At 43.2% G+C, this 22,989-nt stretch overlaps 1 protein-coding gene across 5 annotated transcripts in view; it reads left to right on the plus strand.

Moving 5' to 3' along the window:
• abca2 (ATP-binding cassette, sub-family A (ABC1), member 2) overlaps positions 1-22,989 on the plus strand; it is a 460,895-nt gene that overhangs the window by 86,125 nt on the left and 351,781 nt on the right. For all 5 annotated transcript variants that reach the window (XM_043719911.1, XM_043719914.1, XM_043719915.1 and 2 more), the window contains one exon: positions 9,844-9,955. In XM_043719911.1, coding sequence (XP_043575846.1) covers positions 9,844-9,955 — 112 coding nt within the window. The remainder of the gene's footprint in view (positions 1-9,843; positions 9,956-22,989) is intronic.

Here is a 22,989-nt window from a genome sequence, read left to right on the forward strand (position 1 = left end):
TGGTTCTGGGGATTTAGAATGGATATGATTTCAGTCTCTCCGCTTCAAGGACAGATCTATATATGACATGCTCATCGCAAGAAGTTTAAGCGAGGCATTCAAATATAATTTTTTCCCATCACCAAGGTATCCACTGTTAGTAATAAAGACAAATCTTGTAAAATGGCATGCCTATATGCTGCGGTTTCCCGTCTCTTTTGCTTGGCATTTATTTGCTGCCATGTTTTGAGTTTCCAGTGGAAATATTATGGCACCGACTCTTGAAGCCTGGTTCCAGAGTATCAGATATTTTGGTACCAAGTCCAAATGGAAATGCTGACATCTTAGTTGAGGTGTAATAGAGTGTTTACTACAACAGGGGAGGAGAAGGGTATAGTTGCATCACAGGTGACCCTTACCCTGCCCTAATTTCCAATAAGAACATGAAATATTTTGTCCCACATCTTGTTTTCCCTCCTTAGTTATCTTGATACAGAGCTGATGTTTTTGCCTATCGGACATCCCCATTCTGTTCATTTCCTGGGATGATCCTGCCATTTTCACCATCTTGAGGCTGTTTTGAGTCATTCTGTACAGAAACAGACCCTTCAATCCACTTCTTCCACGTTGCCCAGACACCCCCATCTGACCTAAGCCATTTGCCTATATCCCTTTAAACCCTTCCTATTCACATACCCATCCAGGTGCCTTTTAAATGTTGTAATTGCACCAGCCTTCACCAATTCCTCTGGTAGCTCATTCCATGCGTGCACCACCCTCTGCATGAAAATGTTGCCCCTCAGGTCCCTTTTAAATCTTACCCTCTCACTTTAAACCTATGCCCTCTAGTCTGGACTCCCCCACACTGGGAGAAAGGTCTTGGCAACTCACCCTATCCATACCTTTCGTGATTTCATTGATGTCTATAAATCTCCAGGGAAAATAGCCCCAGGCTATTCGGCCTCTCCCTATAGCTTCAGTCCTCAAATCCTGGCAACATCTTTGTAAATCGTTTCTACATTCTCTCAAGTTTAACAAAATCCTGTGGCAGGGAGACCAGATTTGTGCACCGTGATCTCATCAATGTCCTTGTCAGCTGCAACATCATTCCAACTCCACCACTCAATGTTCTGACCAATGATGTCGATTAAAACTAACAAAACAAAAAAAACAGACAGAAGAAAATCTATGTGCCTGAAATAACCAGGTAGTTCCTTTTACTTCTCTCCCACCCTGGAAATGCCCTGAGAATAGAAGGATGATGGAACTCATCAGTAATGAACACACTCGCCACAAGAAGCACTGTGGTGTGTGTGGTGTGTGTGGTGTGTGTGTGTGTACACACACCAAACTGAAGAACGATTGCATGGGCATGTGGTTTTAGTTGGCACCACGTCACACGGACAGCAGAAGGTCTCACATGGTTTATGACTGGGAGCACCTACTTACCCACACTCATGTTCACACTCTCTGCGGTTTGATATTTAACGTTTTGTGGTGAATTTTCCAAGTTCTGAATTCATTTTAATGTTGATTTTTGTTTTCTTTTCTCGTTGTGTGTTTTCTTTCTGTGTAACATCCTTTTCTTTTCACCTGTCCACCTGCTTGACTTGCTGCCATGCTGCATGCTGTCCAGTCTGTAAGTTGCTGGTTTGGATTTTCTTTTGTAAATCAAAGCAGCGAGGAAAAACAGTTCAACTTTCTGTATTGCTTTGAGTCATGACTGGATGATAATATGTCTCCTTTAACTATTAACATGTTCAAATTAGACCAGACCTGAGGACTGATGAACAGTGTCACACATTTTGCAACACATTCTGCTTCAGTTTAAGAAGGGCATTGCCCTTATGGTACAACGCGTGCTGTTCTCTGGGATTGAAATAGATATAGCTGGGGTGCTTCTGCCAATGAACCTGTTTTCACTTCATTGCAACTGAACATTAAAAGTGACTTTCAGTGGTTATTGGGCATCCTGATGCAGTGGTTAATGTCGCTGCCTACACCATAGGAGAAAGTGGGAACTGCGGATGCTTGAGGTCAGAATTGAGAGTGTGGTGCTGGAAAAGCACAACAGGTCAAGCAGCAACCAAGGAGCAGGAGAATTGATGATTTGGGCATAAGCCCTTCATCAGGAATGAGGTTTGTGGGTGGGGAGCTGAGAGATAAATGGGAAGGGGGTGGGGTTGGGGGGATGGTGGCTGAGAATGCAATAGGTAGATGAAGATGGGAGAAGGGTGATAGGTCAGAGAGGAGGGTGGAGCAGATAGATGGGAAAGGCAATGGACGGTCAAAGGAGTGGTGCCGAGTCGGAGGTTTGAGACTGGGATAAGGTGGGGGAGGGGAAATGAGGAAACTGGTGAAATCCCGTGTGGTTGCAGAATTCCAAGATGGAAGATGAGGCATTCTTTCTTCAGGTTTCTGTTGGTAAGGGAGTGGCGATGGAAGAGGCCCAGGATCTGCATGTCCTTGGCAGAGTGGGAGGGGGAATTAAATGTTCAGCCACGGGGCGTCGGGGTTGGTTGGTGCGGGTGTTCTCTGAAACGATCCGCAAGTTGGTGGCTTGCTTCCCCCATGTAGAGGAGATCACATCGGGTGCACTTACCTGTCCCTCCACCAATGTCATCTACTGTATCTGTTGCATCTGATGTGGTCTCCTCTACACCGGGGTGACAGGACATCAACTTGTGGATCATTTCAGAGAATATCTCTGGGATACTCGCACCAACCAACCCCACCGTCCCATGGCTGAACACTTCAACAAGCCCTCCCACTTTTCCAAGGACATACAGGTCCTGGGCCTCCACCATCGCCAAGCCCTAACCATTCGATGCCTGGAGTCTCATCTTCCGCCTTGGATGCCCTGCAACCACACGGATCAATGTGGATTTCACCAGTTTCCTCATTTCCCCTCCCCCCACATTATTCCATTCCCAAGCCTCCAACTCAGCATCGCCCACTTGACCTGTCCATCACCTTTCCCATCTATCCGCTCCACCCTCCTCGCCGACCTATCACCTCCTCCCCCACCTTCATCTACCTATTGCATTCTCAGCTACCTACTCACCCCTCCCCAACCCCACCCCCCTCCCATTTATCTCTCAGTCCCCTCGGCTCACAAGCCTCATTCTTGATGAAGGACGTATGCCTGAAACATCAATTCTTCTGCTCCTCGGATGCTGCCTGACTGGCTACGCTTTTCCAGCACCACACTTCGAATGTCTACACCATAGACCCATCCAACAACTGATTTGTTCAACCTGAAGTGGAGCTTTTACATCAAGCAGAGCCTGAATGACCAGGAAACAATTGAAACAGCACTGGTGTTCCTTGGCCAATAATGGGAAGTGCTGTCTTGCTCCCATGAGAGATTGTGTCTGCAACACTCACTCGTGTAGCACCGTTTGATCTGGTTTTTCTTTTAACGAAAGCTAGCTTATACCTTGACTCATGAAGGAGGGGGTCGTAACAAGGAGGAACACTCATAAGAGGCCTACCTTTGTAGCCAGTTGGCAGCAAGTATTTTTCCTCTAGGGGTTCAAAGTTGTGTTTCAGGGTCTACTATTAATGTAAGGAACTTCCTTAATATTACCCATTAGGATAAAGTGAAGCTGACAGGACAAAGTCTTCCAGTACTTACCCTGCTGTCCGTGATGTAGTCAGAGTGAGGATTTGTTTAATAAACCTGACTCTTTCAGGTTTCACCCTTTGGAGTACCTTGCTTCTGTCAGAGTAGCCAGCCCTTTTTGCAGGGGGGAAGTGACTGAGGATATTGGTAGGGAAAACGTCAGTGCTCCGTATTTATAAATCACTGCACAGAAAGTAAACCTGTGCATGCTGCTGCTGCTGCTGCTGTTAGCCATAACAAGAGACTTGGGAAATGGGCTTCAAGCACACAACAGCCATGATTGATTGTGTTAAAAGTCACACAGCACCAGCTTACAGTAGTTGTGTACGCCAGTCCAACACAGACACGTCCACATCATGATTTATTGAAGTGCTGGAACAGGTTGGAGAATCTCATTCTATTTACTAAAGTTTGGGATCCTTTTACCAACACAGGACAACTCACTTGAACTGTGTTTGAACACACCCAGCACAAACCATACTGGAAGTTTTATTTCACTGGTTGGGCCAGCACTTATTGCCCATCTATAATTGCCCTGGGGACGGTATCATTAGGTCACTCTTTAACATTCCAGTTTCTCGAGAATAGTGCTCCCATTCATTCGTCCCTTTTCTAATAATTATAACAGTTTTACTTAGGAAGATCTTTGCTTTCTTAAGATGTGGGTGCTGCTGGCTAAACCAGCATTTGTTACCTACCCCGAGTCGCCCTAAAGAAGATGATAGTGAGCCCCCTTCTTGAACTGCTGCAGTCCGTGTGGTGTAGCTACAGAAAGGGTGTTCCAAAATGGTGACCAGCAGCAGTGAATGAACAGCAATTTAGTTTTAGATCAGGATGGTGTGGGACTTGTATCCACTGACAGGTCAGGCATCATCTGCGGAAAGAGAAATAGTCGATTTTTCAGTTTTATGAATTCAACTCAATCCCGTCCCACATTTCCCAGCGCTTCCAGAACCTCAGAATCTGCAATATATTTTTTGTTTTGTCCTCCTAAACTAAAATTGCTTTCCAAAAACTCTAACTCAAGGTTAAACCCATTGAGAAAGAACAGGTAGGGCCCTAGCCTCACAGTCAGACTGAAACCCTGTCCCACTGCAGGGCAGTTAACTTAACGGTAATGAAAGCTTCACGTGGATTGGACAGAAATATCGAAATTTAATTTAGCAAGCATGTCGGTGTTTTTTTTCAGAAAAGGGAATGACAAAATAGCAATCAGGTTTAAAAGCTGAAGGTCCTGAAAGCAGGCACTTTTCGAATGGCTGCAGTCCCAAAGTGTGTAGAACAGTACAATTGTAAAACATGCAAAAAAAAAGCAACTTTTTCTCTTTGACAGAGTAGCTGTTCAGATTTATCCTAGCTAAATAGGTTACAGTGCAATTAGTGCTGAAATGTTTTTTTTTAAAAGCTGATGTTATTGAAGGACACTACAATGGTTATTACGCCGGCTTGAAACTCTGAGTTCTTGCCCTAACCACTGATCATCACAAATAGCAAAGGTGTGAACCCCAACTCACACTAGCCAGCATGCAAGAGTTGGTTACAAAGACTTATATGACCAATAGAGGCACTGTTTGACCTCATCGCCAGTTAGCGCTACTTTGTTTGTGGGTGATTATGTTTTCTCATTATTTTACAAAAATATGACACCTGATCATCAAACTTGGTCAGTTCTTGCTGCGTTAGCCACTGAAGCAGTAAATTTATACAGATGTGTGAGAGTTTTCATCAGCCCTCAAGCACCCTAACCTTCATAATCTAACCCAATGATTATGTTAATGTATTCAGCCATTGGGAGTGTATTCCTTGGGTGTGAATGTCATTTCCACATCAGTTCTGCTTTGACCAGAGTGGATAACTTCTTTGACCAAGCACCTCCAAAGTAAGCGAGCTGTAATTGGTCTTCACCTTGGGGTTACTGCTGGAAGTCCACACTTTGCTTCTCATCGTGGTTCTGTCTTTGTGTCTCTTGTTTCCTCATTGTGATCAGAAGATGCAATCCATGACCCCAACTTAAATTGAACATCTTATTAGGTTTATTTTGCATCCATTATGGGTCAGCAGAATGTTGATTTATTTTAAGCACAACGAATGGCCAGTGGAGTGAGAAAAATTGCTTTAGAATGTTGTAGTTTCATCCAAGATATTCCAGTCAGCTTCTGATTCCCAACAGAATGCAGGGGCAATTCACAACTCTGAAATTTAAGGATCATTCCCAGTTTGCAGGGTCATTTGACAGGGTACCTCATTAGCATCAGTGGGCACAATTACAACAAAAGAAAAAAGTCTGGAATTAAGAAGTTACCAATGACCATGAAACTATTGTCAATTGTTGAAAAAAGACATCACTGAACGTCCTTTTAGAGAGAGAAGCTGCCATCCTTACCTGGTCTGGCCTGCTTGTGACTCCAGACCCACAGCGATGTGGTTGACTCTTAACTGCCCTCTGGGCAATTAGAGGTGGGCAATAAATGCTGGCCTAGCCAGGGATGCTCACATCTAATGAATGAATGAATAAAAAACAGGAGCGTCTTTGTACACTTTCTCAAACCTGACCCCATTCCAGGTGATAGGTTCCTTCTATGCCATATAGATGCTTTGTCACCTCGGAACTCAGAGTTCATCGAATCGCATAGAATAGTACATTGAATCCCTACAGTGTGAAACAGGTCATTTGAGTCCGTACACACATTCCTCTGAAAAGCACCCAACCCCTTACCTTTCCCCGTAACCCTGCATTTTCCCATGGCTAATACAACTAGCCTATACATCCCTGGATTCCATGGACAATTTAGAATGGCCAGTCCACCTAACACATCTTTAGACTGTGGGAGGAAACCGAACCACCTGGAGGATAGCCACCTAGACATGGGGAGAATGCGCAAACTCAACAGTTTCCCATGGGTGAAATCAAACCCAGGTCCCCGGTGCTGTGAGGCAGCAGTGCTAACCACTGAGTCACCATGCCACCCTAAAATTTCTGGAAGATCCTGGATATTTTTCTGGTTAATGGCTCCATGCCCCAGCCCAGCACTGCCCCCCCCCCCCACTGTGCCTTGCTTTATGACACACCAGATTCCACAGAAACAAATGGACAGGCAATTCCATGGCATGGAGCAGTCATCCTGAGACTCGGCTCATCTTCATCCTTAGAATTGAAAGGAACAGAGAGAGAGTTTCTGTTCCTTCCAAGGCCAAGAGAAAACTCCTGGCATGACAGAAGTTCTGCATAAGTGACTTGTCACCAATTACCAGGGTTTTCTTCCAGACTGTTCAAAGAATTCTGACTGATTAAATTTCCCAGTCAAACCAAGACAATTTTCCTGCTGTAAGAGGACAGCGCTCCCAGTTTAATCAAAGAAATGAATATAGACAACGAACTGCATCTTGTGATCAAAGGTGCAATCTCACCTCGAAACAAAAGAGTTGTGCAATTCTGCTGTTAAAAATAATTCTGATTATATCCCTAACTGGTCATGGAGACTCCAATTATCTTGCTTTTGCTGGAAAAACTCCCTAATGGCTGAATATATTGCAATAATTTGTTAATGGTAAGATAGCAGTTTTGAATGCAAGAGATGTGTAAGAATTTCTTACTCCTGTAATTTCTTCTTCCATTATGATCATAGTTGCTTTTCTTAATTTATGTCGCTGGGGCAGAATTTTTTGTCTGCTTCAAGAGTGGTGGGGTGTACCGTAGTGGGTTAGAGCGATTGATAATCTATTGTTTGCATCTGCACTAATATTCAGTTGATAACTTTTCCATTTAATTCTCTATTCTCTAAAATGAAGAATGAGTGGTGAACAAAATGCTCCTACTAATGGATTTGGGAATTTGAATGGAATTGTGTAGACATTGTTTCAAATCTTTCCAGGTATGAGGTCAAAGCATCATCTGGTGAAATTAATAACCACATGAAAACAATTTTAAAAAAATCAAAGATTTGTTGATTTCCTAGATCTGAAATCATCCTTCAGGATTAACTTTCACAAGAAGATCATTTGTTATACAATCAATGTTGATCTCACGACTTAATAGCTCGTTGGAGATAATTTATAAGTTATAGGAACAGAATTCGGCCATTCGTCCCATTGAGTCTGCTCCACCATTCGAACTTGGCTGATATGTTCCTTACCCCCATTTTCCTGCCACCTTCCTCTATCCCTTCAACCCATTACCAATTAAAATCTGTCTAACTCCTCCTCAAATTTACTAACTGTCCCAATGTCCACCGCACTTTGGGGTAGCTAATTCCACAGATTCACAACCCTTCGGAAGAAATAGTTCCTCCTCAACTCTGTTCTCAATTTGCTACCCCTTATTCTAAGACTATCCTCTCTTCCTAGGCTGCCCCACAAGAGGAAGCAGCCACTCCAAGTCTATTTTATCCATAAGTTTTATCATCTTGAATACCTCAATTTGATTTCCCCTCATACTTCTAAATTCCAGAGAGTATAGGCCTAAACTGTTTAATCTCTCTTCATACAATAAACCTCTCATCACTGGGATCAATCTAGTGAACCTCCTCTGAATTGCCTCCAATGTCACTACATTTTTTCTCAAATAAGGGGTCCAAAATCGTGCACAGTATTCCAGGTGCGGTCTCACCAATGCGTTGTATAGTTGCAACAATACAACTTTATCTTTTAAATTCTATCTTTATCCTTATATTCTATTCCCTTCGCTATAAAAACTACCATTCCATTCGTTTCATTGTCTGCTGTACCTGCATGCTAGTTTTCTGCAACTCCTGAACGAGTACACCTGGATCCATCTGTACCGGAGCACCCTGAAGTTTCTCCCCATTAAGTTAATAGGTCGCCTTCGCATTTTTTTTTATATCCAAATGCATGACCTTGCACTTATCCACATTAAACTCCATCTGCCACATTTTGGCCCAATTTCCTAACCCTAAGGTTCTTAGTTCCTCATTGAAATTTATCCTCTCCCCTATTTTTATGCCGTCCGCAAATTTGGCTGTAGAGCCTTCCATCCCTGTATCCACGTCGTTAATGTAGATTGTAAATAGCTGGGGTCCCAGGACCGAACCCTGCGGCACCCCAGCTATATCACTTTTGTTGTTTTACTCTTTTATAATCCCCCTTTCCCCCTTTTTGACATCAAATTTGGAAACTTTTTCTCACCTCTTCAACAGCTTTAAGTTTCTCAACCAGATGACATCTTCCCAATCTTGCCACCCTTAAGGTGCATTCACACTCCCAACTGCAGCATCACTGTGAAATGGGCAGTCTTTACATTGACACTGTTGTTACAGTACAACCTCAGCGTGAATCCCTCTGCAGCAGCCTGGCTGACATCAAGAAGGAAGCAGAGTGGGACATTACTGGAAGGCACCGTAAGCTCTCTCCACATCAGAATATGTTCAGACCTTTTGGCACACATGCTCAACTGCATAGAATTACAGGGAAATTACAATGCAGAAACTTTGTTTAGACTGTCAGTCCATTTGGCTATTCATCTTCCACCTGATTATTAGTTTCTGTCCAATATCCCCATTTCTTTGACGTTTTATCGGTTTCTAAACTGTTTGTTAAAGTTGACATCATCTCCAGTTTTGTCGTAACTTTGATCCTGCATTGCACAGACGCTTGACCTGCTGGTCACCTGGAACCATTTTAAGCATGCATTCTATGCAGGTGAGAACATTTTACTCTAGACCCCGATTCACCATTGAAAATCGAGAGGGATTCTAATATTAGTTCTATCTTGATTCACTTTGTACCTAAAACCCACTTAGATCGGAAAAAGGTGCCCAGTTTTGCTGACTTCATCAGGCAAAGCTGTGTCACCTCATGTAAGTTTACTCTTGTCTTTATTCCATGGGTGTTGTGTGAACTTGTGGAGTATTACATTCCAGTTATGTTCTGAACAAGAACTGCCTCAGCAAATCACGAACATGAGTAACACTGGGCAAAACTAATATACCATTTGCTGTCAGGGCCCCCGGGGGGGTGGGAATTCATAAATTTGTAAGTTCTTGAGATCTATTGACTAAATTCCTTATGTTATTTAACTAATCAAAACAAACACAATGTAAATAGTATGCTGCCAAATGCCACTAGGACCTTTGACCTCAGACCTGTACTCTCTGACCTTTAGCGGGTTTTATTAATTGCATGAAGGAGGTGACCTTACTCTGCTGTCGCTTTAACTGCTGTTTGAACTATACCCTTTTCCTCCTCCCCTTGCTCCCGTCTCTCTCATTGCTGTCCCCCTTTAGCATTCTATACAGCCGCACCACTGACCTCTGCTGGGATACTCCCTGTGATGCAGTCACTATGTCCAGAAGGCCAGAGAGATGAATTTGGATTCCTGCAGTATTCCAACTCCACGTAAGTTGAAAGTTACTTGTCCGCTGCAAGGTTAGCACAGATCTGCAGCTTGATTACCAATGACTTTACATGAATGCAAAGCAAATGCCCTTTTTCTTTAATGGAAACATTCCTGGTTAGGATTTTGTGACCTACGCCAATATCGATTACCAGAAAACTGGTCCAGAGATGTGTAATAACATCTCTGAACAAGTTGATTAGAAACATTGATTAATTTAAAAAAAAACAGGGTTCTCTCATGGCACAGTGGTAGCGTCCCTGCTCTGGACCAGGGAGGCCAGGTTCAAATCCCACTAGAGGTGTGTAATAGCATCTCTGAACAGATTGGTTAGAAAAGTAAGTTAATTTAAAAAAAAAACCTGTTGACTCAGCATACGAGATATTCATTGCGCAGCAGTGCCTGGGATGGAAAGGGTAGAAATCAAAATTATGCCAATGTCTGAAGGGACGCGGATACACTTGTGTCCCTGCAGTGTTAATGATTTTTGTGTAAAATGTATTCAATGAAGCTTTACAGCAGGTTGAGGTGGAATTAGTTTTGCTTAACCCTGCAATCTGCAAAGTTATGTGTTGCTCTGTGCTGCATTGATTTGGAATTCCCAAATCAGTCGGACTGTTCATGCAATCTGCATAACGTTGCTGAAATTTTACAAAGTAGTGTTGGCCTCAAGTAAAGGAAGTTGGTGTTGCACGCCGGTTTAGGGCACCATCCAGAAGAAGTGTGGGTGTAGTTTCATTAACACTGAAAGATGTTTATTTTGCATTCATGATTTCTTCAGGGCTTCTTGCCCCCAGTCAAATACAAAGTATAATCCGATTATGACTTGTTGTTCAGAATATGTTTTGTTTCTGTGGCCATCGATTCTGTGCTACTAAGTTGTATTCCATTCTCTTACTCATTTCACGTAAGCCATTTTGTTTCCCTCCTGTATTCTCTGCCTAAGGTGGCATACTCTGCTTTTCCATTCATCCTGTCACCTAAAGGCAGGATGTTTTTGCAAATGCACAAGGATGAGAATTAATGCTTGTTTTATTGGAGGCCAACCTTCCTTTAGTAAAGTTTGTCAGGCTGCATTGAGATGTGTATCTGGACTGAATCATAATAGTGACTTCAGGGCATCTCTGTGTCGATGTTTTAATGAAAATTAGATTGTGTTAAAATCTCCATGTCATGTGGACTCCATAGTGCTGTATTTGTCTTGCTGCTCTATCATTTCTGGTGAGGATGGTGGTTGGGGGGGGGGGGGGGGGGGTGAGAGTGAGGCAAAATTCATCACTTCCCTGTGCCAAGTAAGGGAATGGCACCCCAGCCAATGTTCTTTTTATTTGGTGGGAAAGTCCATGTTGCTGTCGAGGGTGATTTCCCACGAGAAGCTGGTGGTGAGTTGCTGTCTTAACGGCAACAGAGGGGTTTGCTACCCATTTCAGAGGGCAGTTAAGAATCGATGATGTTTCTGTGCATTCTGGAGTCTCATAACAGACTACTTGAGGGAAGAAAGACAGATTGCCTTCCCCTGTAAGACATTACTGAGCCAGATGGGTTTTTATGACAATCTGAAAGTTTCATGGACATCATTGCTGACGCTAACTTTTTAATTCCGATATGATCTAATTAAGATGAATTTAAGTATCTCAGCTGCTGTGTAGAGATCATGAGGCATCTGGATTTCTTGTAACAGAGCCAATGTGCTGCTGTATTGAACCTCGAGCTCTGAACTTGCATTAGTATGTTTGTTCAACAGGCAGGAGCTGGGGCTGTCTCTCAACACAATCCACCGATGGACAGGCCTGCTGCATATTTATTATCTGTGTCCATTGTTGGGATATATTCTGCAGTTAATAAGTCAATGGGAGCTGCTGTAGCAATGTTTTATTACTGGACATCTTCAGCACCCTTTGCTAATTCAACATAATGGTTATGTCAGATGTGAAACTAGTACAGAGAATGCTGGAGAATCTCTACTGGCTATATCTGGAGTCTGAACTTGCAACACCTACTTGCCTTTGTTGTGTGTTGTATCCATCGTTTATACTTGCTTCATTCTGCCCTATCGTTCCTGACTAGTAAAGCGACCCCTTCCTTCAGTCATTTAAGATCGGTCCTCACCCTTAGAACGGGTTATGTGGAAGTACAGAAAATAGGTGCAGCAGTAAGCCCTTCAAGCCTGCAGCACCACTCCACATGATCATGGCTGATGTTGTAATTTCAGCATCCCACCCCACCATTCTCGCCATACCCCTTAATACCTTTAACCGCAAGGGCCACGTCCAGCTCCCTCTTGAACATATCTAACGAACAGGCCCCAATAGCTTTCTGTGGTAGAGAACTCCACAGGCTTATGACTCTGTCTGAAGAAATTCTTCCTCATTTCAGTCCCGAGTGGGGACAGAAACAGTTAACGTTTAGAGTTCAATATTGCTCTTCTTCTTGACTCAAAGCATTTTCTCTCTCCTCAGAATCTGCCAGACCGGCTGAGTTTCTCCAGCATTCTCTGGGTATGTTTGAGATTTACAGCATCCACTGTGTTTTGTTTTTATTAGTATGTCAAATCGGGCCAACTTTCATCTATTAACTGACGTGACACTTAAATATTTGCCACATCTGGATCTCTTCCAGAGATGGAATAAACTGCAAATGCTGGACTTGGAACTCTTGACTAACACACGATATTGTCTCCTTAAATTTGGAGGTAGACCTGTAGAATGCAGGTTTAGGTGATGACAAAACTAGATAAAGTATTGGAGAGATCACTTGAAGTTTTCATTATGATGTAATGTCAGGGGCAATGCACAAAGATGTGTAAAGTAACAACACTATGATATTGTGTGTCAAGTTAGTGAACAGTGGATAACATGAGTAGATGTTAATTCAGTTCTCCTCCAAAAAGAGCCAAAAGAGGTAGGCTTGGAATATGGCCCCAGTGAAATCCTTTCCAGTATAACAAAGGGAATAAATCCAGAGAAAATCTTTGTGTGAGTCAAGAGAAAGGGATGTAGTAAACCAGCTGTAGGTTTGAGAGCTCTTCTCATGTGTCGAGCCACAATTTGACATTCAGGGTCAGGGTCAAGAATTCCTATTTTCCTGGAGGATTAGAGGTGAATCGGATTGGAAGAATGCGTTCTACCCCTCAACTTCTCTTCTGTCTCCTGGAAATTTTCCATTATCACTCATGAAGACATCAGTTCACCTTAAACGTTTTCTCATGTTTTGTGAAGTATTTTTTGTCAAGCTTTTGATAAGCTTTCCTTTCAAATCACACATACTTTTTCTCCTGTAGTATGTAATCAATGCTCTGGTACATTGTTTCACCTGTCATGTGAGAAAATCGGGTCTAACTTCCTTCAGTAAGTTAGTTTGTGTTCACAGCCCTCTCTTTAGTTGCCCCATGTGCATCCATTCAATCAGTATGATGTTGAAATGCCTGAAAATTAAATCATGGGATCTTACCTCTCTGTCTGAACAACTCTCAGCTTAGCATTTGCAATGTGTGCCACATTCATCATCACTTAGTTTTGGAACATAAGAGCAGCAATTGGCTATTCAGCCCCTTGAGTTTGTTCAAGATTGATCAGCATCCTAGCTTCATCCAATGGAGAGTGATGGTTACATCCGATTATGCTAATGAGTATGCTTTCCTTTATTAGTCAGAGTATTGAGTACAGGAGTTGGAAGGTCATGATGCGGCTGTACAGGACTTTGGTTAGGCCACTGCTGGAATATTGCATGCAATTCTGGTCTCCTTCCTGTTGGAAAGATGTTGTGAAACTTGAAAGGGTTCAGAAAAGATTTACAAGGATGTTGCCAGGGTTGGAGGATTTGAGCTATAGGGAGAGGCTGAACAGACTGGGGCTGTTTTCCCTGGAACGTCGGAAGTGGAGGGGTGACCTTAAAGAGGTTTACAAAATTATGAGGGGCATGGATAGGGTAAATATGCAAAGTTTTTTTTTCTGGGGTGAGGGAGTCCAGAACTAGAGGGCATAGGTTTAAGGTGAGGGGGAAAGATATAAAAGAGACCTAAGGGGCAACATTTTCACGCAGAGGGTGGTACGTGTATGGAATGAGCTGCCAGAGGATGTGGTGGAGGCTTGTACAATTGCAACATTTAAGAGGCATTTGGATGGGTATATGAATAGGAAGGTTTGGAGGGATATGGGCCAGGTGCTGGCAGGTGGGACAAGATTGGGTTGGGATATCTGATCGGCATGGACAGGTTGGACCGAAGGGTCTGTTTCCATGCTGTACATCTCTATGACTCTATGAATAGGACATACTGTCAGTGAGGCCTACTGACAGTGCATACAGAGCTGGGACCTGACACTAGGCTCCCCAGAATGCTGTTTTATTCATACCTTGTAAATATTATTCATATAGTTTAATAAAGGGCCTTGGTAGTAAGGATCCATTCTGGAGCCTGAACGTACAACACCTCTTTGCCATTGCTTCAACTATATCATACTACCCTATCGTTTCTGACTAGTAAAGCAACTTCTCCATCACCCTGGGAGCTGGTTACATAGCAACAGAGAAACTAGGCGCAGGGGTAGGCTACTTGGTCCTTCAAGCCTGCACCACTATTCAATGTGATCATGACTGATCCTGCAATCTCAGTATTCAATTCCCGCTTTACCTCCATACCCCTTGAGCCCTTTAGCCTCAAGGGCCACCTCCAGCTCCCTCATGAATATATCTATTGTTCTAGCCCCAACACCTTCCTGTGGGAGAGAATTGCACAGTCCCAACTCTTGAGGGAAGAAATTCTTCCTTGTCTCAGTCCTGTATGGCTTCCCCCTTATTCTTAGACAGTGACCCCTAGTTCGGGACTCCCCCGACATCGGGAATTTTCTTCCTGTACCTCGTCTGTCCAGTCCCATCAGGATTTTATATGTTTCTATCAGATCCCTCCTTCATTCTTCTGAATTCTAATGAGTAGGAGTCCAGTTGATTCAGTCTTTATTCCGACTTCAGTCCTTTCCATCCCAGGATCTGATTTCTTGGTTCTTATTTTTCTGCTGCTAACTATTCATGTGCAAGGTTCGCTACAGTGGAGAGGAACTGCGAATGGTTAAGGTGCAAAAAAAACCCAACATTCTTCAACAGGATTTTCATTTCAGCCATGTAAATGTTAAATCACCTCATGACATTGCCAGCAGAGTTTGCTGAATTATTCAAATTCTATAACAAAAGCTTTTGGACAATCAGTTTAGATCGACAGAAGGTCAAAAGTCATCAGCCTTTCCATTTTTATTTCTGTTCATAGTAATTTTCTCAGCTTTGTTATCTCAGGCCTGTTCTGTGGTTGAGCCTTTTCTCCATATCATCAGGAATGAGCACAAGTCACAGGACGCGAAGGTAGGTGAAAAGGCAGGTTGCGAGAGGGATACAGACAGGGAGAGGGAGATAGTGATAGGTTAATTAAGTCGGGAAAAGGTTGGCAATTGGAGTACATTCTGGGGAAATGTAAAGCTGTTCATTTTGCTAGGGAAGCCAAAAGAATGTTACTTAAATGGAGAAAAACTGCAGAAAGCTGCAACGCAAAGGGACTTGGTGGTACTTTTGCAAAACACGCAGAAAGGTAGCACACAGGGGCAGCAGGTAATCAGGAAGGCTAATGGAATGTTGGCCCTTATTTCAAGTGGGTTGGAGTACAATCATAGTGAAGTCTTTACTGCAACTGTACGAGGTGCTGGTGAGACCATATCTGAAGTACAGTGAGCAGTTTTTGGACCCTTTATTTAAGGAAAGATATTTTTTCAATGGAGGTTGTTCAGAGAAGCTTCACGAGGATGATCCTTGGAATGGAGGGATTTTGAGGAAAGACTGGAGATGTTAGGGCTGTTCTCCTTGGAGAGGAGAAGACCAGGAGGAGATTTGATTGAAGTGTCCAAAACCATAATGGGGCTGGATAGAGTAGGTGGGGAGAAACTGCCTCCCCTCATTTGCAGAAGCAGCAAACATGATGTGAGAAAAAAACATTTTGAGCAGGGCAAGATATATAGGATTGAACCATATAGGATTCCTAAAGGGGCTTGACAGGGTAAATGCTGAGAGGATGTTTCACCTCATGGCAAACTCTTGAGGAAGAGGGCATGGTCACAGAATAAAGAGGTGCCAATTTAAAACTGAGATGAGGAAGAATTTCTTCTGAGGGTTCAGTGTCTTTGGAACCCCTTGCCGTGGAGAGATGCGAGGGCAGAGTCCTTGTGTATATTTAAGGCTGAGACAGCTAGGTTCTTGATCGATAGGGGAATCAAGGAATATAGGGAAAACTTAGGAGAGTGGATGTGAGGAATGTTGGCTCACCCATGATCCTGTTTGAATGGTGGAGCGAGTTAAGGGGGTGAATGGCCCAGTCATGTTCCTATTTCTTATGGTCTAAGTCCAGCACTAGAACTGAAGACCTCCTATCACTTTGGCTTGCTCCATTTTCAAGGTTATACAAGACCTATCTTAATTAATTCAACCTTATTAGCATATCCACCAATTTCTTCAGCCTTCACCTTGCTGACCCTTAAAAATATCTAGTCACCTTGACTCTTCCAATTGACAGCAAATTTTGGATCCTAACCAGTCTCTCGGTTAAAAGGTTTATTTTGAAGTTTTTATCGGATTTATTGGTAAACATCTTGTATTTACAGCCCATAGTATTAGGCTTTCCTTCAGATTCTTTAATAATTTTAAAGACTTCTATTGGGTCAGCCCCAATCTTCACTCCTGTTTGTTCTGCCCTTTTCTGATTGTTCTGACAGTGCTCCATCGGAAACTCTCTTCTTTCATCGGAAGTGGGTGTAGGAGCAAATTGCTGCAGATGCTGGGATCTGTACTGAAGCGCAAAATGCTGGAAATCATTGAGAGTCAAAGCAGCATCCGTAGAGGGAAAGCAAAATAATGTTTTGAGTCCAATGACTCTTCATTAGAGCTGATGTAAAGTGTAAAGGGGACAGCACTTATGCAGTGGTGGGGGCGTAGAATGCTGGGGAGAAAGGGTGCTGCTGGCTGAACCAGCATGTGGTGTCTATCCCTAATTGCCCCTGTGAAAGTGACATTAAGCTGCCTTTCTGAACTGCTCTAGTCCACATGGTGTAGGTACATACACATGCTGCTGGGGAGGGAGTTCCATGATTTTGACCCAAGGCCCTGGACCCAGAGTGTCCCATGGATGGTCAGAAAGAACGTGCCACACAGAGCTTCTGCTTTGTACTTGGTCTAATTCACGTTGCGGTCTGAGGAGGGATGGTCAAGGGAGATTATCCCACCTCTGATTGTAATGTACATTGGACGTAATACAAATGTGAAGCTCCCTATGCTAACTATCAAGGGGGTATTCAGGTAGGCTAACTCCATTTTTACAAGGATGTTTAATCTCCGAATTGTTAATGAGACTGTTTGGCCCACCTTGTCTACACTGACTGTCTGAGTATAATGACATAAATTGTGAGGATTATTTCTATTTAAATAAATATCTATTATCCTCTCAAGCGCCTCAATTGAATCTGCCTCCGGCACACTTGTCGGCAGACCTGAACAATCTGTTGGATGAAGGGACTTTTTTCTCACAGCACATTAGCTTCTTCTGCAAATTATGAGAGGAGGCAGTTTCTCCCTGCCTATTCTGTCCAGCCCCATTATGATTTTGGATACTTCAATCAAATTTCCTCTTAGTCTTCTCCTGTCCAAGGAGAAGAGCCCTAATGTCTCCAATCTTTCCCCATAAATGAAGTTTCTCATTCTCTGAAACCTCTTTTGCATTGTCCCTACTATGTTCACATCTTTCTAAAGTGTGGCACCCAGAACTGTACGCAGTATTCCAGCAAAGGTCTAACTGGTGTCTTATACAACTTCAGCATAACCTCCTTCCACAAGACACACGTTTCAAAATGAACTCAACATATCGTTGTTGTTTTCATTCCTTGGCAAAGGAGAATCAGAGACTAATTAATTTTGTTGACAGGAAATGAAGACGACTTCATGTCTGCCTCACTTTTAAACCTGTTAATCAAGAGCCTAACTAAAGACCTGTTTGTTGTGACTTCACAGCAATAGATATTAGAGCAGTTCTGAGAATGTACTTGATTTACATCATAGGTGCAGCGTTATTACATTTGTGTTTGAGGTGCCCTCTGTGCTTCCAGAGTCAAACAGAAGTATTCATTGAAGAAAGATAGCTAATCGAATAGTACAGTTGAACAGAAAGGCAATGTTAAGTGGTGCCATCTTTTAAACCTTCTGTTAAGTGCATACCAGTCATTAAAACAACACTAAATAAAGTCATAGCAATTTGTATGCATCAGACAGCAGCTGTTTTTACCAGATGGAGTATATTTCAGAATTACCCTCTTTTTCCATTAATTTGTTTTTGCTGTTTCTCACTTCATGCAGCTGCATTGTCTTGTGAGCTGGGGAAGTAATTTGTCATTGGAATAATTTAGAGATTAAGCCATTACACAATTCTCTCTGAAGTGCTTGCTGCTTTGCCATAGTATTAAGACCAGCACTTGTTTGCAAGTTGTGTGCTGGGTACTGGAGTCAGGGGAATGGTGCTCGAAAATAACTGAGCTGCCAATCAATAATAAGGCAGCAAGTTGAAGCTTTCAGTAGCTGGAGGGAAGTGTTTTCTGAGGAATATTGTTGAAGTGTATTCAAGAATTGCAGACAAATGCTGTAGCTAAAACATCTGCAGCCTTTTCTGTTCCTGTGATCTGGAATAGCATGGAATGTTGATGTAACATCATAGAATCCCTGCATTGTGGAAAGAGGCTGTTCAGTCCATTGAATCTGCATCAACGTTCCAATGAGTGTTCCACCCAGATCCAGATCGCTGACCCCATCTCCGTTTCCCACCTAACTCACCTAGCCTGCACATCCTTGTTCACTACGGGGAAACTTAGCGCAGCCAATCCGCCTAATCTGCACATCTTTAAACTGTGGGAGGAAACTGAAGCACCAGCACAGACAGAGGGGAAAACATGTGAACTCCACACGGACAGGTAGCCAAGGCTGGAATTGAACCCGAGTCCACTGAGCCACCATGCCTCTCACTGCCTTCGATTGAAAGTAATATCAGATTGGGTGAGAGTGGCGGGATGAGGCTGCACAACAACTAAAGCAATACTTTTTGTTTGATGGCTTGCACACTTTTTATGGGATATTTTTCACTCCAGTTTTACATTTTGATGGTTCTCTTGCTGTCGAGTCTCATTTGGCCAGTGCCATTTATCAGGCATGTGGTAGGCATTTAACTTGTGATGCTTGACACATTCAATCGCTCTGTCCTTCCTCTTTATCTGTCTGTCCTTCCTTCCCCTCCACCTGGACTGTTCTTTCTTCCCTCCATCTGGACTGTCCGTCCTTCCCTTTTATCTGTCTGTCCTTCCTTCCCCTCCACCTGGACCATCCTTCCTTCCCCTCCACCTGGACTGTTCTTCCTTCCCTCCATCTGGAGTGTCCATCCTTCCCCTCCATCTGGACCGTCCTTCCTTCCCCTCCATCTGGACCGTCCCCTCCATCTGGACCGTCCTTCCTTCCCCTCCATCTGGACCGTCCTTCCTTCCCCTCCATCTGTCCGTCCTTCCTTCCCCTCCATCTGTCCTTCCTTCCTTCCCCTCCATCTGTCCTTCCTTCCTTCCCCTCCATCTGTCTTTTGTCATCTAGCTCTGCGGCATACTGTCAAGTATGTTCACTCGTACAAGTTCCAACATAACACGTACCCTACAATGGCTTCTTATAGCCATGTTATGTGTGCACCAAAGCTCAATCTGTTCTCCATGATGTGACTAGTTCTCATTGCTTATAAACCATCCATGGGTTTTCTTGTCTGTGTGACAATAAAACCAACTTCAGCCCTCACCTCCATGCTGACTCCTGAACCACCATCCTGCTGTCTAATTGATTCATGGATATCACATCCCTGATGTACAAAAGTCTCTACCATCTCAACTTCAGCTTTGCTCCCTGTTTAAAGCTACCCAATTTCCAACCGTTCTTGCTCAGTAACTTGTTCAGATTAAACAATTCTCGGTATGACTTTAACCTGAACCTCAGTCCAAATACTCTGTCGTTGACAAGGCAGTTGGGTGCAGTCAGATAGCCAACTCGGGAAAGACTTCAGGGGTAGCTACAGTGGTTTCCATGTACATACTGTTTATGATTAAGCCCTGAATCAGTACTGTGGGAAATTGACCTCGCCCTTCTCGTGACCTTAACCATGCCACCTCATCTCCCTGCATCCAACTCATGGTCCTGTGTGCCAAGCTATGGTGCTTTAATTTAATCAGTGAGCCCTATAGCGGCCATAGAATGAAGTAAATAAAATCAGCTACAGTGTTCAATCGGAGCTTCTCTGACTGCACCTTCTAAACTGGTGACTTTCTCAGAGGCTGGTATCCCATCACCAAGTCACCCTTTATTTACATGAGGTAAGTCCGTGACACTGGTCCAACTCCCTCAGAGCCAGCTCTCAAAGTGTCCAACACTCCTCTTTTTATCTGTCAGCCAGGGCTGTCTGATAGGATCAGATCAACAGCTCCTCCTGGAAGGAGAAGGACAGTAGATACATTGGAATATTTACCGCAAGTAGTCCCCCCACGATTAGATTAGATTAGATTCCTACAGTGTGGAAACGGGCCCTTTGGCCCAACAAGTCCACACTGACCCTCCGAAGAGCAACCCACCCAGACCCATTCCCCTACATTTACCCCTGACTGATGCACCTAACACTACGGCATTTTAGTGTGGCCAATTCACCTGACCTGCACATCTTTGGATTGTGGGAGGAAACCGGAACACCCAGAGGAAACCCACGCAGTCTTGGGGAGAATGTGCAAATTCCACACGCACAGTTGCCTGAGGTGGGAATTGAACCCGGGTCTCTGGTGATGTGAGGCAGCAGTGCTAACCACTGAGCCACCGTGCCGCCCAAGCAGCGAACCATCCTGACTTGGACTTATAAAGCCGTTCCTTCACCGTCACTAGATCAAAATCCTGGAATTCCGTTCCTAACGGCGCTGTGGGTGTACCGCTAGCCCAGGGACAGCAGTGGTTTAAAAAGGCAGCTGTCACCTTCAGGACAATTAGGAGTCGACAATAAAAGCTGGCTGAGCCAGCAATGCCCATATTCTATGAATGTAAAAGCGAAACAAAAAAACACAGTAATTTATTGATATCTTCCCACTTTCTTTAAAAAAAATTATTCCAGATCAATGTAAGTGCCAATTGTCTGGACCCTTCAAACAATCAATAGCACATACCATAAACACTTGAACTCTGTCTCTTTTGTGGAAATAAAGATTGTGAAATTGACAGCAGAGATCAGGGAGCAAAAGCTGTTAATCATGAAATATTTTCCCTATTGCTCAGCTATTTCAGCAGTCTTACTGGAAGCATGGATTCAGCCTCGTTAACTCCGAGGGATGTGGGCAAGAGGGCATTGCTTGACTTGGGACCAGGAAGGGGAACCTTCCAGCTTTTATTCAAAGGGGTCTTTCGTTCAGACTATGGTTCACAATTCTTCTGAAGGATTGTGCACCCTGACCCTTGCAAAAGGTGGTCTAGCATTGAAAATTGCGGAGGGCTCGTGTAATGATTGTAATGAGGCCAGCCAGGTGGACCTCATAGAATGTGTTCCCTGAATTGTGGCTGTTAATCTCAGGCTATCAGGGAGCCCTGGCTGATGGATATAAGCAGGAGTGTCAGACATCTTGAGAGCTGGCTTTGAGGGAGCTGGGTCAGTATCAGGGACTCTCCATAAGTAAATAAAGGGTGACTTGGTGTTGGGATACTGGCCTCTGTGGAGTTATTTCAGCTAGGAAGTGCTTAACTTTGTAACGATGCCGGTCAGACTGAGAGAAAAGGTTACAGGTTCATAACCTGAACTAACCTGCACCCTCAAAGGTTCAGGAGAAAATTGGAGAGTCTGGGAATGTGCTTGTGAGCCCAGAAACCGACCTCCCGTTTCCCATTTTCACCCCTCCACAGATCTCCTTGATTATATGAAAATTCAGACCACAGAAGTAATTTATGGCACAGAAGAAGGCCATTTGGCCCATGAGTCTATGTTCCATGAAACAGTTTATTCCTCAATCCTTGTAACCCTTGTTACAATCTCCGTCAAGACCTGTAACTGGAGTTTTCAAACGAAGAGTTCAGAATTTGCATTGGAAGTTACTTGCCAATCCTTCGGGATCATTCCAGAATCTATAAAATGTTTGAATATAATCACCAATGCATCTTTAATACTCTGGGATGTAGACCATCAAGTCCCAGGAGATTTTCAACATCCAGCTCTATTAACTTATCCACTACAATATTCTTACAAATACTAATTTCTTTTAACTTCTTATTCTCCCTTGCGACTTGGATTGCAAAGTAATAATTTAGCTTCTCTGCCATTTCGCTATTACCCATTATCAGTTCTCCTGACTGTCTGTAATGGACCCACATTATTTTTAGCCAAGCATTTCCTTGTTGCATATTTACAGAAATTCTTACAGTCCATTATTGTGTGTTTGCTAAGTTGTAATCATATTCTATTCTTTTTCTTTCCTTATCAGTTTCTTGTTTACTACATTCTAGAACTTTACAACCCTCAGATTTACTACCATTTCTAGCAATTTTAATGTTATAAGCAGTTGAACTGCATTTTATTGTCTTGGTTGACTGAGTTTTCTCAAGTCTTTACACCTTTGAGAAATGTCTAGTTACTATAAGTCATGTAATAGTTTTCTTTAAAAAGACTATCCATTGCCTAGTTACAGTCATACCTTTTTAATATGTTTTTCCCAAATCACTTCAGCTAATTTGTGCCTCATGCCTTCATAATTTCCTTATTCAAATTGAATACTCTTACTTCAGATTGAGTTTCCTCATTTTCATTTCACATAGAGTCAGAGAGTCTTCGAGATGTACAGCACAGAAACAGGCCCTTCGGTCTAACCTGTCCATGCCGACCAGATATTCCAACCCAATCTAGTCCCACTTGGCCCATATCCCTCCAAACCCTCACTATTCATATACCCATCCAAATACCTTTTAAATGTTG

The sequence above is a fragment of the Chiloscyllium plagiosum genome, chromosome 30, assembly GCF_004010195.1.
Source record: "Chiloscyllium plagiosum isolate BGI_BamShark_2017 chromosome 30, ASM401019v2, whole genome shotgun sequence".
NCBI classification, from domain to species: Eukaryota; Metazoa; Chordata; class Chondrichthyes; order Orectolobiformes; family Hemiscylliidae; genus Chiloscyllium; species Chiloscyllium plagiosum.